This window comes from Gallinula chloropus, assembly GCF_964237585.1.
Source record: "Gallinula chloropus genome assembly, chromosome: 3".
Classification (NCBI taxonomy): Eukaryota; Metazoa; Chordata; class Aves; order Gruiformes; family Rallidae; genus Gallinula; species Gallinula chloropus.
Window position 1 is genome coordinate 97,530,006 of NC_140087.1, and position 19,417 is coordinate 97,549,422.

Consider the following 19,417-nt stretch of genomic DNA (forward strand, 5'->3'; position numbering starts at 1 on the left):
GAGTTTTATTCTTACGTCCCTGATTTTTCCTTACAAATAAGACTTTCGTGTTCTTGAATGCAGGCCATGCCAGTTCCACAAGCAGGATAGAACTTGCTGCCCCAGTGCGCTTGTTTTCTGCAGCCTCAGGGCTAAGGACTGGACTTCTTGAGAATTTTGAACCTCTGCAAGGTGAGATGAGCACTGTAATCACGTTTTTCACTGTCTGGACAAGTACCAAAAGAGGGCATTGACATCTCCTTGTTGACTTCTTTGCATGGTGGTCAGCCCAGGGTGTTCAGAGGACACCTAACAGGGCAGATAGCCTACCAGATTAAACTCAGTTTTGTACATGAGTCATAGTACAATTTACAGTCCTAAGAACGGGGAAAGTTCCTCACTGAATATGGTCATCTCTATGCAAAGAGGAGCAATCAACATCAGAGTAACAGTCAAAAGTACCAGAACACAAAGTAGTCAGAGTGAGGTGGGATTAAACCTTCTTTACTAGATATTATGTGACTGTCATCCCTCAGAGTCATATAGGAATGTGCTCATGTCCACAAGATCTGAAGTGTGAATGCAACTTGGACTATGTACTTTTTATGGGTGTGTTGCCTTAGTGAGAACTCATCAAGCTCTGTCACTGGCTGTCTTTTATATCCAGGTCAAAGAAGCTGGAAAGAAGCCCTATTTTATTCTACAAATGTAAAATAATTGCATCTGTTGATGGTGGAAGATGACATTGCTTTTATAATTGCTATTCTTGCTTCCTTTGCCAGTTCTGCATTACTCTTCCAAGGTTAATTAATAATTCTTAACTTTTCCAGATGTCATTGAGTTTTCTGGTAATGTGACATTTTCTTTATTATTTCTAAGAACGATGAAAGAGCAACTAAACAAATCTACATTTGTGGCTGCAAAGATTGTACTGAGGAGAGCAGAATATCCTGACATACAAGTATTCACAGCATGTACATTCAAAGGGAAACCATATGCCTAGCCAAAATAACCCCTTACAGATTCAGTCAAGGCTTAGAAAAGAGGTGGTTATATAAAATCTTAGTTAGACCTTTGTTCATTTAGCTCTGTAGAGTAATCAGCAAGACATATTTGCCTTTAAAAGGTCAGTTTATCTTTATTGTACTGTGAATCACAGATGCCTCTGAACTAATATAAAGCTTTCTGAGGTTTCTCCATCTAAGACCTTTTTCATAAATCTAACTCACTCTCTAGAGGGTCTGCAATCTTTACTAATTGAGACACAGGTTTAAAACTCTTTGGAACTAGTGAGAGATATTGTACATAAGAAATAAGAATGTTTCAACTACACTAACCAGAGAACATTCACATATACACTCTTTCAAACTACTATGTTAATTCTTTAATTGACTTTGAAAAAACATTAGTAAGTTATGAAAAATAGTCATTCCTTCACAATAGGAAAAACTACTAATAGCTCAAAGACTAAAAATTTTTATTTATACATGTGTAATAAGAAAACTTTTTTATAAAACAATTTTATAGATAACTACTTTTTCTGAGTACAATAATATGAAATCTAGGGTACTCATAAACAGTAAAACACCTACTGCAGCAGAGCAAGGACTAACTTAAACTAAGGGGAGAGAAAATACATAGTGAAGCTATGAGATTATAGTCTCTGAAATGATACAATATAAAATCAACTTCAAAGATTCAGTTAAGTACCCAATACTTTTGTACCTCTCAACCCTCTATAAAAGTAACTGTAAAGTAGAAATGGTGATCACAACCAGGATTTTTAATGCATCTTCAGCCACATATGCAATAGAATATATTGACTGATTTGCAAATAATTATTATACACTACTGTACCTTTAATTATTATATACCTCTATACCCCTGTATTCAGTATTAGTGAGACCGCATCTCAAGTACTGGATCCAGTTCTGGGCTCCTCACCATAAGAAGGACATTGAGGTCCTTGAGCAAGTGCAGAGAAGGGCAACCAGGCTGGGGAAGGGGCTGGAGGGCAAATCTTATGAGAAGCAGCTGAGGGAGCTGGGAATGGTATGCCTTGAGAAGAGGAGGCTGAGGGAAGACCTTATGACTGCCTACAATTACCTGAAGGGAGGTTGTAGAGAGGTGGGTGATGGTCTCTTCAGCCAGGTGACAGGAGATGGGGCAAGGGGAAATGGCATGAAGCTGTGCCAGGGCAGGTTTAGATTAGATATTAGAAAAAAAATTTTCACTGAAAGAGTTGTCAGGGCCTGGAACAGGCTGCCCAGGGAGGTGGTTGAGTCACCTTCCCTGGATGTGTTTAAAAGACAGGTAGATGAGGTACTGAGGGATATGATTTAGCATAGGACGGGAACAGTTGGACTCGATGATCTTAAAGGTCTTTTCCAACCATGTAATTCTGTGATACCTGTATCTGAACAATCTGATCTAGTCAAAGGTGTCCCTGCTTACTGCAGGGGGGCTGGACTAGATGTCCTTTAAAGGGCCTTTCCAATTTAACACATTCTGTGAATCTATGATTTTTAACCTGAAGATTTCAAAACTCTCTCCAGATACTGGTAAGTACCCGCACAAGAGGGACATCTGGCATGTAGACATGGGTCCCTGACAGATTCTCACAGGACACAGGGCACCAGAGTAGGATGACACTGAAAGATTTGTATCTGAATACCAGAGGCTGGAAGAGTTACAGGGCTTCACAGTAGGAATCGTTTATCTCTAAGTGGATCTGGAGGGAGGGAGATGCATGCGAGTCCAGCAGTGCATTGATTTTCCTTCTGTTGCCTTTTCCCAGGCCAAGATCACCTTTTCATGTGGGGTTAGTCTATGACAAAACTGGCTAGGGACTTTCCACCAAAATTATTTTTTCAATGAAAAATACTGGTGACAGACAAATGAAGCTTTCTACAAAACATTTTGATGTCTCTTGCAAAATCTCACTATTCACTTAGAAAATGATAATGAAATGTTTAATCATAACAAATCCTGTCTGTACCTGGGATATTGTGGTTTCTGATCTGGATGTTTCATTTTGGATCACTTCCATAAAATATTAAGATGTATATCACCATCAGTGCACTTTGTGGCAATCATGATAAGAGACTTTGTTTTCCGCTGTGTCCTAATCAAGCTCTGCAGTTCCTCATGGTGCTTATTTCACTACAGGTGATTACAGGAGCTGTTGGCCAGCAAGGCTACCAGACCCATAACGAAGCCTTGAGGAATGAGAATCACAACCTACACACCCATGGAATAAGACAAGAGAGTAGACAAATATGTTCTAATCACATGGATTATCACTATCTGCTTTGAGTTAGTCAATACAAGACAGAAGATGCATTTTGACTTCTGGAGTATTTAAATGTTTTTGAATTTTCATCTGTATTGGAAAGAAAAATCTTTCAGACTTTCCAACCACACAAGCATTTAAAATTTCCTCAGCATGGCTTTCACAGAAATCGAGTCATCTCTTAGAAGAGACAATGCTTCCTTGTCTCAGGAATGGGGCTCACTGCTCACTGACTGGTCACAGCCAAATGTGGCATGCAGCTTGAGAAACAAAGCCTCAAGCACTGCCAGGTTAACATAACGGGATGGAGCCGTTAGGCCATGAACCTCGGGGAAACGAAACAAGGTGGAAGCATCGTTGCCGGCCCCGTGCTGGGACAGGCTCCAGGAAAAAGTGTCCCCTATTGTTAAGGTGTATCTGCTGTCTGGCGAGGTTTTAGAAGTTCTGTTAGCATGATAAGATAGAGATGCTGCTGTGACAGCAAAACGTTGACCAATCAGATGTAGCCCACGAACACCGTATGTTTGAAAGAAAGCAGCTGTCTGCAGAGCATATAAAAAGGAATGATTCTTTACAATAAATCGACTCTTGCTTGCATCAAGCTGTGTCCCGTCTCTCTCCGTTGCGGCAGCCAAAGACATTTAACTGCTTTCCAGATGAGAGTGAGAAGTGAAATGAAATGGATTTAATTTTCAGAGTTGATCTTCCCCCCCCATATTTTCTTCCCAGATTAGCTGCATAACTGAATAAACCCTGTTTTCTGAGTAAGCTGCTCATGCAACAGATCTTTGACCTTAGATACTTTAAATTCCAAGCACAAACTTAGACTGCATTTTCAAGAATGTGCAGGGGCAATTGTCACCTATTGTATTAAAATTTGCATTAAGAGCATATTTTGCTTATCATATAACTACTAAAATGATAGTCACTGTTCGATTAAGAAAAAGAGAAAGCTATTACTGCAATTTATAGTTTGCCATATATGACCTCTTCGTCAAAGTTTGGAACACTTTGCCAAAGAGAAAGTGGCTTGAAGTTTATAACATCTCTGTAACACAGGTAAATACTGGCTTTTTTAATTCAAGCTCTAACTACATGCTTGGAATTTCACCAGAACTAATTACATTTTATACATTTTTCTAACATAGCTGGAAGTGGAATTAATTAAGGCTGTATTTCAGAGCATGCATTATATCAATACATGCAATAAAAGTTAAGTGAATTCTAATTGTGCCAATTTGTCCTTTCTAATGTAGTGTTTCCAAATATCCATCAGCTCACTGTTTACTTTTCCTTGATACCTTGGAAGAGTTATTTACAATCTAAAAAAGGCAGCAGGGAATTCTCTAGGAACATCTGTGTTCGGTGAGGTCTAAGTTAAAATTTCCCTATAGCTCTCAGTGTTTTGGCACAGCTAATGATGATTTTTTTTCCCTCCAGACTTTTTTTCCTCACTGTCAATAAAAAGCATGCAAGTATCATTCTACTTTCTCAAATAGCTTATATGCTCACCAAATTTTCTTTGATATTTGTCACTCAATAGTACATTTATACTTTTGCTGTTAATAACAACCTTTACCTCTGAGTGGCTTCTGCTCTTTGTAATTTTATCCTTTGTTTTTATTCCTATATTGCAAGCAAAAAATGTCCCCAAGTTGCAGTTCCCATCTGCCAAATCATCAATAGAGATTATTGGTTTTAAATTCTCATTTTCTGTGGTAACAAATTCCCCTAGCAATAGAGTTGTATCCAGCTCAAATCTATTCATGGATCAGGATCCTTGTGTATGAAGTATCATACAAGGTATGGCAAGTTTGCACCCATCACTGTGGGGTATGTCATAGAATCCCCTTCACAGCACAGACATTAGAAGCAAATATCAGAAATGTTGCAGTCTTTGGGCTGCTGGGTTTCCTTTGGTAGTTCTCATGAGATATATGTTCACATATTAATATGAAGATACAGAAGCAAAATAAAGATATCTCAAAAACAAGTTGTTAGCTAGGGCCAGAATTTATTTTATATATTATATTATATTATATTATATTATATTATATTATATTATATTATATTATATTATATTATATTATATTATATTATATTATATTATATTACATTACATTACATTACATTACATTACATTACATTACATTACATTACATTACATTATATTATATTATATTATATTATATTATATTATATTATATTTATTATAGTATATTTATTATAGTATAGTATAGTATAGTTAGTATAGTTATTATATTATATTTATTACATTATATTTTTTATATAATATATATTTATGTATTTAAAACGTCTGCCTGAAATCTGTTATGCAGAAGGCTAGATGCAATTATCCTAGAAAGCAAGGCATAAGACTGAACTCAAGTTTTACATTATGTAGAGAGTTTTAACAATTAAGAGAAATAATTTTAAAGCACTTTTTGATCCTTAATACACTAGTTTAGGCTGTCCAAGCAGAGAGCCTGTATAAATGAGAAAGCAGAAAGCAACAGAAGTATGTTCTAAGAGGAAACATGGACTCTTTTGGACACCTGGGAAGAATATTTTGATTTCTATGTATGGAATGTGCCTGCTGCAGTTTAATCCTACTGTATTCAAGAGAGCAATAGTTTTATGGGTGTTCTCTAAACGTACACCAAAGAAATACAAGGATCCTGCCATCAACAGCTTCTCGTAGTGTAAATGTGACAGCAAGGCCCTCAAAATTGCCTAATTACCCAGGCCAAAAGGAGTGACACAGTAATCAATTCCTTTTTTTGCTTTGGAAGGGCTGTCTCTGCAGGAGTGGGTAGCAGAGCTCTTTCCAGGCAGTGCCAAACTTAAGATATCTCCACGTTAAGTGCCTGCTCTTGTGTCTCCTGTCAAGCCTAAGCTACCTTCATATTATGTGTTAATTTGATGGTTTCAAAGAAAGCAATCGATTACCGAGTTATTATTCTCCTAAAGTGCATTAGGATAAATGCCTTTCCTTAAAGATGACCTGAGCAAGAACTCCAGAAGAATTTGCTGCAGTCATTATCAAACCAAGTCAAAAGTGATACAAATGTCATGTAAGTATGATCTGATTAAACTAGCTCACTAAGCACTGCCATAAAAGAATATACAAGGAGACACAACAATAATAAGCATTAATATTTTTCCAATGAGGAGGCCTAGTTTGTAGTACAGCACTAATGATCTGGTTTGTTTGCCTCTGATTCCTTTTTGTATCTAAGGCAATTGTTCAGGATCACAGATAGTAGAAGGCTGATCAACCACAATACACCTACACAAGTACAGCATTTAAATATCAAAGTGCAAGAGAGAGAGACACTCTTCTAGAAATAAAAGCAGCTGGGATGATGTCTGGGAGAAAAGTGCTTTTCCATGGCAACCTTGAAAGACTGCTGCGTTCACAGAATGTCAATTCCCACTATGCTACTATTAATCAAATACAAACTCCAGTGAGACAGAGATTGGATAGTGAGGTAAACACCACAGATTTCATTTAAAAAATAATAAAGATTCCCTTTAAATATGCTGTTTACCTATAAGCCTGCAGACCTGCAAGTGATTATGCAAAGCTGACACTTCCAACATGACAACATTTAGTGATTTCAAGAAAACTCTGTTTGGGTCCAGGAAAAAAATTGATTTGGCTTCAGCCCAAAGTTGAACAATAAAGAAAACTTGTCCTCTGCAAGCTGGAACCGTTATGCTTACAAGTAACATCTGATGAGGTACAGAAATGGCAATTTTTTAACATTTCCCATACCTATTGCAAAAAGCCATTTCCTTCCAATCTATTTTTCAGGGCTGTGCTGCTAAATACTTAACTGATGGAGATTTTCACAGGAATGTACATGAATTGGTGCTCAGCCCTTGCTGACAAAAAAAAAAGAGTTTGCAGGTCAAGAGGAACTGAGAGGCAATCCCCAGCTCCTTCAGGACAATGACCAGTTTCCCAAAATCTAATGCCCTCTGCCCTGAAAGATGTTTACATTTATTGCATCTCCATGTGAATCATAGAATTACAGTGCAGGTTGGAAGGGTGCAACCCTTTATGGGAAAAGGAGCCTATATGAGATTACCTAGTACCCTGTCCAAACACATCTTGACAACCTCCAGTGATGGGGACTTCACCACATCCCTAGGGAGATTGTTCCAGTCACTGGTTGTTCTCACTGTAAAAATATTCTTTCTTATAACAAGATGAAGCCTCTCCCAGTGCAAGCTGTATCCATCATCCCTCGTCTTCTCCATGTTCCTCTCTGGGAAGAGAGAGACCTGTAGCCACCCTTTCAGTACTGGAATACTGTGATAAGTTCCCCCTTGAGATTTCTCCAGGGAGAAAAGACCTGCAAGTCTTTTCTCATAAGGCAGGTTCTCCAGCCCTTTGATCACCTTCGCGGCCCTCCTTTGAATCCTCTCCAGCATTGTTTCATTTAATTGCACAGACCAGAACTGGGCACATTACTCAAGGTGCACAGTTGTCCTCTTCCATGCTACACTGATCTCCATTAAAGCCTGGAGGGTTTCCACACTTTCGAGTTAACCACAGAGTTAAATGTTACCTTAGCCTGTCCCTCACTGCAATAGTTATGTTTGGTTCCAGTTTCCTGAGCTTTTTTATTCCAACCAAAAGGGAAATATTTTATTTTTTTTGTAATAAAAAGTTCAATTCTCATAATTATTCAAGATCAAGGGGTGTAAATAAGAGCAGTTATATAATACCTGGTGCCAGGGGGCAGAGTGGGGAAGGAGAGGACAAGGCCAATGACAACAGAATCAGCTGACTTGAATGGAAAATAGTTTTCATTTCAGAAGCAACCTGTGCACAGATGAGAAGAGAGAGCCTTCTCTGCTCTTCTCCAAGCAGAAGGACCTACACAATACCTTGGCTCCCACTGCCTCCTTCCATCAAAGCTAAAACCATTGGGGCACAATTTATGGATTTCATCACTCTGAGCAATTATAATCTGCAAAACTTGCTAGATTCATCTTTCAGCTTCATCTGTGCAATTCCATCTGTTATGAAGATTCACATACATCGTGGAGCTTCAAAAAAAACCAGCCTAGCACTGGGTCCAGTCTGCCTAAACAACGACATATAATCCTTTTAGTAAGGCAATTCATATGGAGACAGCTGTTATTTTCTTATGCCTTGAGCCAACAAATTAAGCTATACTGTCCCTCGGGGTTCACCATAGCTAACCTCCCTAATATAAGACACAGGTGATCAGTTTTGCTATATCCCATGCCCCATTTCTGAGAGAACTTGTGTATGAGGTAAATTTTTTAATGAAGATGCAGGTGAAGAGAAACAGCTCCATTCACTAGCGCATCCTGTCCATTCTCAACAGCCTATTTACAACGTATTTTAAATTATTGTAAGAATTTATGGCAGCACGTTTTGCCCTCTAGTGGAAGATGAAGCAAAATACAACATGTAGTGAGAAACGTTATAGATACAAGTAAAATATATAGATTGACCATATAGACAATGACCACATGTTTATTGGGTGGCTGGATAGCCAGCAAGTGAGTCACAGTGCATATTATACCTTATCCCAAACGATGAGGAATTGAGATGGGACACTCCAGAGAATTTCAGAGATAATAGTCCAGGTGTAGTAGAGGATGGAAAGACATTCCCATGATGTCAGGATGTTGCTTACAGAACAGGTCTAATGGTTTGAAAAGTCAACACCTGATACTGTGTCCATATAGTACTGCATTTTCTGTTACTTCGATTATTTATATCAATAAATTAAATAATTTCTTTTAAAAAACATTAATAGTTCAGACTGTAGTTGAGTGGTGTAGAAGACAGGGTTATTTGAAGAAATAATAGGGCAAACACTGTCAGGTATTTTATCAACATATATTGACTCAAATTTTAAATATTGATCATGTGAATAAGATCAAAATTAATCTTCCTTTCCTTATCAAATAATATTAATGCTAAAACAGAAACATAACAAAAATTGTGGTCAGAGTTTACTTCTTGTGTAAATAAATCTCTGTTGGTATTACACTAGCCCAGTATCCACATCTGATTATTCTATTTCCCAAACTATTGAGCCTCACCTACCTACAGAGTTACATCAGTTTAGACATGCAATGCATTTTAATAAAGACATTTACAAGCACTACCAGAAATGCTTCAAAATCTTACCTACCTCTGCAACTGAGTTGTCTCTTTTTCTAAGTTAACTTTATCTGCACTTGCTGAGACCTTATAATTATTGTAAATAATTAAATAATTACAATTATTTTAAACACTAGAAAGCAATCAATGGTAAATTGAATTACACTGAAAATTTTCCAAAGAAGTCTCAAAAAATACATTTGTCACAAAAATACTTGTCATTCACACCAATTCTGCTTCAGAAGATCTCATTATTGATTTTTTTGTACCAATTATGGTTACCTTCAGAGATTCCCATGGATTTCCACTGAATCTTATGAGATGGAAGAGAGAACCTGCTACATTAACCAAATTAAGGGATGCATTTGGAGAAACACGACATTACCATTGCATGTGGTCTTGACCAAAGTCAGGAACCTATTTCGCTTACACAATGAGAAGAATGATAATGGAAACTCAATCAGAAGACCAACGTGTGAACTTCCTTGTCTAAATAGTCACACTGGGCCAGTATTATATACGATTATCTCTGTGACAACATATCCATTCAAAATGCTGTTGCAGAAATATTTGAAGTAAAATTAAATTATGATCTGAGCTTTGTTTTGATAGAATATAGCACTTTTCAGTGAATTCTGGGCTATGGATGATGCTTCTCTATCCTGGAAGTTGCAAACTTAATTAGACAGTCAGAGTTCAATACGGAAATAAGAATATATAAAATGTACAACACTCATAAAATTGCATTTATGACTACAAAAATAAAATAAAAGCTGTTTACATATGTGTGAAGCTTACAGGAAATCCATGTGAAATACCTTTTCAAATGGCAGACAATAAAAAAATGACATAAGAGAGCAAATTTATGGTTTACAGGGAAATGGAAGAAATCAGACAGACCATTAAGCTCTCGTATTTACACTGTACACAATGAACCTGCTAGTATCAGAGAGGTGTGGTTGCATTTATCACTTTTCAAAGCCCATGAGGGTTGCTTGGAATGACAGAAGTTCCTTGACATAAAAATTTCTGGATGAGGAGGCCTCGTTGTCATCACCATATGGGTGAAATGCAAAGGCACAAGCTGGGCTGTCTTAGAACTCTGCTTTCAAGAGAAGAGTTCTGGGTGCACAGTGCTGTGGGAAATCAGAGGGGGAACAAAATTTCCTTATTTCAGCAATTATTCACCATGAATATCCCTGTCTGAGAAAACAGCTAATGTGTTATACAAAAAAAACCCCAAATAAACTACAGTATCTTAATTATCTAGACAACTTTTCCCTGCCTTATTCAACTTCATATAAAAATTCCTGAGTTTCCAGCAGTGTTTTCATTAGCAAAAGCAAATACACAGTTTCATTATAAAAACCAGTTTCAGTGGTCATATGAACTGTTTGTTTGTTCATGTGAGTGCCCTGGATGAACCAGGAAATGTGTTGAAAAACACTTGATCATAAAGTCATTTCAGCTAAATAAACATATCAGCCTGGTTTAGTTAAAATTGAAACAGATCAAAATCCAGTCTAGCAGGTAGGAAAAGGTGCTTTTTGTTCAAAGACAGAACAGAAGGCTGGTTTTGCTTTATTTTGTACCCATACCAATAAATGAGTAAAATGGTTAATTCTAAACCTCACAGTACAGAGGGGGCAACTTGGGAAACTTGACATTACCCATGTTTCTAATCAATGGGGAGGGAAAGGCATTTCTAGGCATTTCTTCAGAGTCTGATTGCTGACCAACGTACATTCTCTGCAGAGGCACTACCACTCAATAGTAAGTCTTGGCTCCCAATGAGCCTGAAGCTAGCAATGTGGTTTTCACTGTTGCTCCTCTGTTGAGGAAACTACGACATAGTCAAAAGAAACAGCACCTAATTTCTACGGTTTAACCTCTTGCATGCCAAATAAAGCACACCATGCATCTTGGAGTGGGATTACCTCTGATGGCCAGCATCAAAGATGGAACATTTGCAGTTTCTGTATTAGAGAAAAGGAGTGTGGGAGGGATGTATCTCAAGGGTCCAAACAGCATCTTCTACGGACTTCCAAAGTTGATGACTTTCTAACAGCAGACAAGGGCTCTCTTGACTATTGTAAATACCTCACTGGCAACTGCTCTTCAAAAAACTTCAGTTAAAACATAGGGCCCAGTTTTCACCTTACTCATTAGTCATCCCTGACACCATCACACCTTGGACTACAGAGATTTTGTCTAACTCCTTCCTTGCTGTTTCAAAGAAGACATAAATGTCATCAAGTGTGCAATTCCCTTTGCATTGGCAAGAGACAACTGTTTGTCAGGATGACAGATGAAGCCACTGGAAAAGTCCATATTTCTCTCAGTTTAGCTTCTCTTCCCTCAGTACCCAAGAAAAAAGAAATAGCCCATTACTTTAGCATGGGTAAATGCTAAAAGTATTTGAGCATGAGGGATGAAATAGATTAATTCTACTTTAGAGAACAAATAGCTTGAAAAAAGTGTGGTGGGAGCCCTCTCCTAGCTAGCCTGGAAAAAGAAAGTCCCAAGATGAATTGTGCTGTGGGAAGGATATCTCCAGGGATGTTAGAAGCACAGGCTGATCTGACACACAACTTCTAGAGCACCTGCTAGCACTGAATCCTAATAACTCAGCTGAATTCTGCCTAGAATTAAAAGGTTAAAAGCCTGACAACGCTCTTGAGTTACACCACACTTGATGCTCACCTTATTGTACAAAGAGTTATGACTGTAGGGGCTATAAGGATTCTCATGAATGTCACACACACTGGAAGACAAGTGGCTGAAAGGTCCAGGGTTTAGACAGTCAGCGAGGGAGAGGGACGAAGGACGCAAAGGGGACTTAGTTGGAGGGATCGGTTTGGTTGGATACAGAGGGTGTAGGAGAGCAGTCTCCTATGAAAAAACATAAATGGCAACAGATTAATGGGTATGAAAAAGAAGGTTTGGACAGAAAGCAAGTGCTTGCCTTGCACGTTTTTTACATTTCATAGAGCTTGATTATTAACTAGGAAAGAAATTCCACGTTTATGACAAACAACTGCTCTACTCTAAGCACTTTAATTGGCATGAAAGTACACAGACAAAAACCTGCTGTAGATGTCCTATTAAACCAGTTACTTTGACTGGGCCCTGCTTTGACTGAGTCCAGCGCATATTTCTTCTTCAGCTCTACTGATGCTCAAGTGACAGAAACGGAAAGCCCAGAAGGATCTTGTGCTAGGATCAAATGTCTGCATTTTGTGACATTTTTCTGAGGGGGTGGATTGGAAGCAAAACCAACCTGAAAACAGTGTCTGAGAGGTACAAAAGAAAGCCTGTCTTATCGATGTTCTAGCAGGGGCACTTCAGTCCTTTTAACAAGACTCTAGCAAGTATTCTCAGACATTTAAGAGTTAAACCAGTAAAGGTGCACACACAAATCTCACTACTGCAAGTTGTCAGCAGTTAATAGTGTTTCTGGTTAAAAAAACCCGCAAACAATATATTTGAGCTTTTTGTACCTAAAGGATAAAATCCTCTAAAACAATTTAACTTTAAAAGATTTGGGATAGAGTCAAGAAGGCATACCCAACTTTTGGCACAGATGTCGTGCTTGCGTTTTGTTGAGACTGATGATAAAATCATAGAATGTGTTAGGTTGGAAAGGACCATTAAAGGTCATCTACTCCAACCACCCTGCAGTGAACAGGGACACCTATAACTAGATCACACTGCTCTGAGCTTCATCAAGCCTGACCTTGAATGCCTCCAGGGATGGGGCCTCCACCACCTCTCTGGGCAACCTGTTCCAGTCTCTCACCACCTTCATATTAAAGAACTTCTTCCTCATGTTTAATTTAGAGCTACCCTTTTCTAGTTTAAGACCATTACCACTCGTTCTATTGCCACATGCCCTTGCAATACATCCCAAATTCTTATCCATTTGGCTGGCTGAGTCTAGGCCAGAATGTCCTCTGAGTGCTGTGTCTGTGAGCTCAAGACCCAGAAAATTTGTGACAAGAGCTGCAATTAGTTCCAGCAGAAGCAAATGTATCACCCGCCAAAAGGGTGAGCGTGAGCAAACAAGGGGATCAGAGCCTGGCAGCAGTTAGAGTGTCTGGAAAGGGACCAGGCAACAGTCACTTCACACCAACCTTGCCTCCTGCTGTTCCTCCCCAGAGGCACCAGCCCTACTTCTCTTAATGATAAACTTTGGCAAACTGGATTAAACAGCTTCATACCATGTATAACTAATATATCTTTGGTTCATCATTAGCTTGCTCTTCCAATGCTAAAAGTGGTTTTGGGTTTTTTTTTTTAGTGACAAGGGATCCTCTACATACATGCTTGTTAATAATTATCCACAAATACGTTAATTCTCTAACATTCATTGTGAGTTGTTTTCATATTACTATGTAAAAAAGAAAATGGGGTGGTTTTTTTTCAAAATACCACATTTCCCCAGTTTTAAGTGGAAATTTCCATGAAGCCATCGTTACAGCACTGCTCCTGAGTTTCATATATTTCCTGTATATTGTATGGTGCTTTTTTGAACAAATTGGACCATATTTGTAAATTCCTGAAATATTACTGAAATGTACTAAGCAAGAGGAAAAAATCTCCAGTAAAGGCATCTAGAAATGTGGGAAGGTTAATACTGTCAGATAGGAACATCAGAAATACTACACAGCCTGTTAGATGTATTTGATGGAGGGAGATACCCACTGAACAGATAGTGCTACAAGTGGTATATGTCCTCGGGGGGGGGGGGGGGGGGGGGGGGGGGAAGGGGGAGAGAAAAACAAAAAAGAAGAAGGAAACAAAAAAAAAAAGAAAAGAAAAAGAGGCAGCACAAGGTAAAAAAGCCAAAATAAAATGGGATTTTTCCCTGGTTTATGAATTTTATTGGCACACCAGTGTTAATCTACATACAGTGTACCCAGAACACATAATAAAAGCTATCTGTGAGCTGAGATACATAATTTCCAGATGATCTTTAGTAATTTAGAAATCTCTTTTTTTCTCTATCCATTGCTTTGGATTATCTGCATGAGAACAGCTGCCTAGTAAAGAAAAAAATATTATTTTTTTACAAGGGAAATGCCCTTTTCCACATGGGGACATTTCTTCATGAAGTGAAAAGCAAACAAACTACTCTCTGTTGTGCAAAAACTTGTGTGTACAGCACAGGGATGGGAAGCTGAAAGTCAGTAGTTATGGCTGGCTGCATCATTATGTCTCAAACTGAATGTCACCTACGTAGGCACCAGTGTTCAGTGTCACACTGGGAGGTTTGGTAGGGAGGGGAGACACTGCAGAGTTCTAAGAAAAATCAAGACACATAAGTTAATAAAGCTGATGCTGTCTGAAACCTCATCTAGTCTGTACCACCCTTGAAGATGCAGCCTGAAAGAGTCTGTCCTTTCAAGATGGGCTGGGTGAAGGAGGGGCAGCAGTGTCCCCTAGGGATGGTATAGTTGGCAATGGTATTAGAAAGAAAGAAAAAAATAACTGGAGAGAGGACAGAAATGTAAGAGCTGAACCTCCCAGCAGGACTGGAAAAATCTCCAAAGAAAACCAGGGAAAATCAGTAACAATATGAGCAGTTTGCCCTCAGCCACAGTAGATGCCTGCTAAGTTCTTATTTGAGGACAGGTGGACTAGCACTGCCTCTTCCACTGAAAGCAAAAAGCCTAGCTGCTAGTCCCCTTGTTTAAATCCACAGCTCTCATATATCCCATTAAAACAGTCAATTTACTTGATTTTTGGGGTATTACTGGTGGGAACACTCCCTGCTATTTAGAAGCCAGCAGCTGCTGAGCCAAAAATGCTAACTACTGAGAGCAGGTGAAGCGGGAGAATGAGTGTTCTTATAAATGAACAACGCCATGCGTGGTTAGAGACCACTACTGCAAGTTCCAAGATGAGTTTCTCCCTCAGGAGAGTTTCAGAGATGCTGCAAGATTTGGAACATCCTCATGTGAGCACAGAAATTTGTTCCACATACAAGGACTCATAGCAGCAGCATAAACCTACTCTGAGAGGCAATAGCTGGAACTGTAAGCACGTGCTGTGACGTAAGCACGTGCTTTTGTGTTTTCCCTAAATTTTGCTATTATGGTACTATTAATTATTGTGTCAGACCACCATCAGAAACATATACCTGTTTCTCAGACAAACAAACCCAGCTTCTATTACGTCAACAAATCCATCTAAATACGGGCTTTGGTTCCTTTTCATAACAAAGATGTCTTAATAGAGGAATCCCTAAAATAACAACATTTTTGTAAGAACCAGAGGCATTTCTTAGGTTAGGATAAAAACATTAATTTATCACAATTTAAAAGCACATGCAATTGTTCTTTTAAATAAAGGAAATGAAATGGAACATACTCACTGTGAAATTAACTTTTCCATCTATCAAAGTCAGTGTGCTATTTGTTTCGTTCATTTTAATTAATAACTCTACATGAAATATTTTTGTCCTTTAAGACCCACATTTATTCATGGACTTATTACATTCTCAGTAGTTCAGTAATATGAACCATAAGTAATTTATAAGGCCTAAGTTGATTCATTTTCACAATTAGCTTCAATTGTCAGTAAACTTCTGAGTTTGGCAACAACCCCAGGTTTGTATTTGCCTGAAGATTGTGGTGACTGCATCATTCCTTCATCAGAAAAAAATATAGCCAGCAGAGTCAGTGCCCAGCCCTGATGAAAGGGAGATATGAGCTGCCCCTGCCTTTGCAGCGAGGGGCTGCTGAGGTGGCCTAGACCAGAAGTTCTCTAGAAGCAGCTCCCTGTCAGCTCTTCTCCTCTTTCATCCCAGCCAAATGGCAGCGGTGCCTAGGCATCAGAAGGTTTTCAGTAAGTTAAAGCATAAAAACTCACTATAAACTCACAAGTAGTCTCTGAAGTCAAATATTCGCTGTCAACCTCAAAAGTTCAGAGACAAAATGTAAATAATCATTGTATTTTTACAGAAACTCTACAGTCTATAGATACCTATAGAATGAGAAACCTTCTGATGCCAGACATACATGTTGTTGGAACCTACCGACGCTACAAATAAATCTTTCTCTGTTTGTAATGCTGCATTATTCTCGGGAAATTCCAGGAATGTCCTTCAGTAAGTCAGAGGTATGGGGAGGAATGGAAAGAACTAAAATTAAAATCTTTTAAAAATTCACTCATAAAAGGAAGAAGAGAGGATTGCCTTTGCTGAAGTCTTTCTCTAATGTGGCTAGAGAGGCATAGAAATATGAGAAGTTCAATCAGTAAGGTATTTTATTTATATTGTGTCTGGCAAGAGGACTTCTGCCTTCATTTTACCACCATCCAGATGGACAATTCAGAACATACTGGCTCAGTTAATAATAAGTTCCTACAAGTATATTCAGGTTATGTATTGCAGTTAAGGTTTAATTTGCAGCAGTGCACACAAATGCACAAGAAAAGGCTGATACAATCATTTATCTGGGAGTCCTCTGAAATAACGTCTCATACAGTTCAGCAAAGTTCAGGACATGGTTTTGCACAGTGGATGTGTTTTTACACAGAGGTCTGTGGGAGAAGACAGCACTGTTGCTGTCCCATAGGCTGCCTGTTAATGTCCCTCACAGGTAGTAGAAAAGCAGTCCCCTCAACCTGTGGAGGTACCCAAATATGGACCTGGGGGCATTGGGGAATGACATGGAAACTCACTGGGGATCCTTCACGGTCTCCCTTGGAGAGGGAAGAGCGAACCTTACACAGTCCTTGCTGTCCTCATTTCTCTTTAATGGGAACCCAGGTCTGCACCCCAAATGGAGGAAACTCTCCCTAGTAGATCTGATCCAGACACCTGCTTAAGAAGCAAGACCCGATTTCCACTTTTGTTTAGTGTTTCCTATGGACATTATTAAAAGACCATCTCCTTGACATAGACATTTTTAGATCACCACAAAAATGTCCCTGTAGAAAGCCCAGCTGCCCATCTCCAGCCCAGAGAGTGTCCTCCAGGAGCCAGCTGCCCCTTGGAGAATCACCTAACTTTGCTAAAAACAAGATACCAGGAAAAAATAAGGATCTAAGATTATTTCATCATCCTTAAGGAATCTAGCTGAGGCTACAAAACTCTTCAAAGAGTTACTTACCTGCTCAATATCTTGATCACTGATTTCTTCAAGGTACTTTTTAAAAGGATTGGGTTGATAGGGCTCCTCCTTCTGCTGTGCACTCTTTCCTTTCACCAGCACAGGACGGATGACACCAGGTTTTGTCTTGACCGATAGCACACCCCAGATAAAAGAGATGGAAGAAAAACAAAATAAAATACATTGCAGTAAGAATATTTCACAACCTCATCATTGACATCTGTTTGCTGCTGACACAGAAAGAGATGCTGGGCTGTCAAACTCTTGCTTGTGGGGTTTGCTGGATGTTTTTTCTAGCTCTTCAGTGCATCTTGATAAGTTCATCAAATCACATTTTATGCACAGCCATACATCTGCTTTCATGCTGCAAACAAATTCTGTTCTGGGCTCCTCAAAACCATAACTGCAAAAACAAAGGAAGGGAAACGTGATGCTGTTAACTTATACCCAGGCAGCGACGTATTAGGGGAAAGTCTTTCTGGTCCATAATAGCAGTAATTGCATGCTGGCTTTTGACAGTATCTTTAGAGCTCACTTGTAAAAGTACAGTTTTAGAGAATTTAATCAGCACAGATGTGTGATACCCCTCATTTCAGACAAATCAAATTATTTAATCAAGAAAAAAAAAATCTTGGTTAGCTACCAGCCAACCAAAAAATGGACTATTAACTTGTCAATTTAGTACATCTGTGATTTTCCAAATTCTTACGGTAAAGTCTGACATGATGGATTGTGGCATAAACTCTAAATGGAGGCTAGGGGATAATTTTAAAACAGACAACTTGTTCAATAGGCAAAGGATGAAAAATGTATACATTCTCACTGGAATTTGGTAAGTCCTAAAGTAATGGCGGGGGTAGGGGGGCTGCCTGCAATTGAATTTAAACTTTTCAATAACTCAATTATTTTCTTCTCTGCCACAGCTACCCCATAGAAAATGGGTAGTCATTGTCACAACTGATACAGATAAAAACAGGACTGCTTTTGAGCTCTTTCTGTGGTTGTAGCCCAGAGAAGCAGCTTGCCCAGTTACAAATGAAAAAATAAGTACTGCCATAGCTCCCCATCCTCAGTACCCAGCATGGTATAAAAATGCAGAGAAGACACTTAGTTCACCACTACATTTATTTTTTAAGATTTAGACTACGTAAATTTAATAATAAAATCTGCCTGTTTACAAGAGCAATATGTCTGGAAAAAAAGAGCATCTTACTATGAAAGAAGTTTACTATGAAAGTAAGCCTAAACTGAAGTGAACTGAGTTAAGGATCACTTTAAAACAAAATCTGCAGGCATCCAGCAAGAGGATGTGCACACCAGAGAGGGCAGAGCAAGAGGTGTGCACATCAGAGGGGAAAGGTACAGGAGGCAGGAGATGTCCCCACATCTTGAGCTTCTGCCTCTGCACTGGTAAAGGACATAGCTATGCCCAGGGGACAAGTGCAAGGCAGCAGAGGTGAAAGGACTACAACACATCTGAGAAGAGCAAGACACAGGCTGCAAAGTATCTTCCCTCAGGTTTGTGTTTTGTCCTTCCTTCCTTTCCACAGATTGAGACCCTCTCACCTGCCTTATTGAGTAAGAAGAAATATATTCAACTGAAAGCAAAATATAATCCATGGAGGTGATATTAACTGTTTTAAAAGAATAGTGACTGCCAAGTTGCATTAAAAACTTAAACTTTTTCATTAAGAAAGTCAACAAAAGATGTGGTGTTCATTTAATGAACTTACTGTCCATAGTTCATGACTATTTTTTGTAGGATTTTTTCCATAGAACAATTATTTTCTTCTCCAAGATTTCTGAGAAGAGTTTGTAAAAGTGAAAGACTCCTGGCTTTCAATACAAAGGTAAATATAAAAATGAAAAGAAAGA

General features: G+C 38.7%; 1 protein-coding gene across 1 annotated transcript in view; it reads right to left on the reverse strand.

Moving 5' to 3' along the window:
- The window catches only part of MLIP (muscular LMNA interacting protein), a 113,429-nt gene that overhangs the window by 13,006 nt on the left and 81,006 nt on the right, over positions 1-19,417 (reverse strand). Inside the window, exon 11 of the mRNA XM_084262544.1 lies at positions 17,543-17,668. Within this exon, the coding sequence (XP_084118670.1) occupies positions 17,543-17,668 (126 nt within the window). The remainder of the gene's footprint in view (positions 1-17,542; positions 17,669-19,417) is intronic.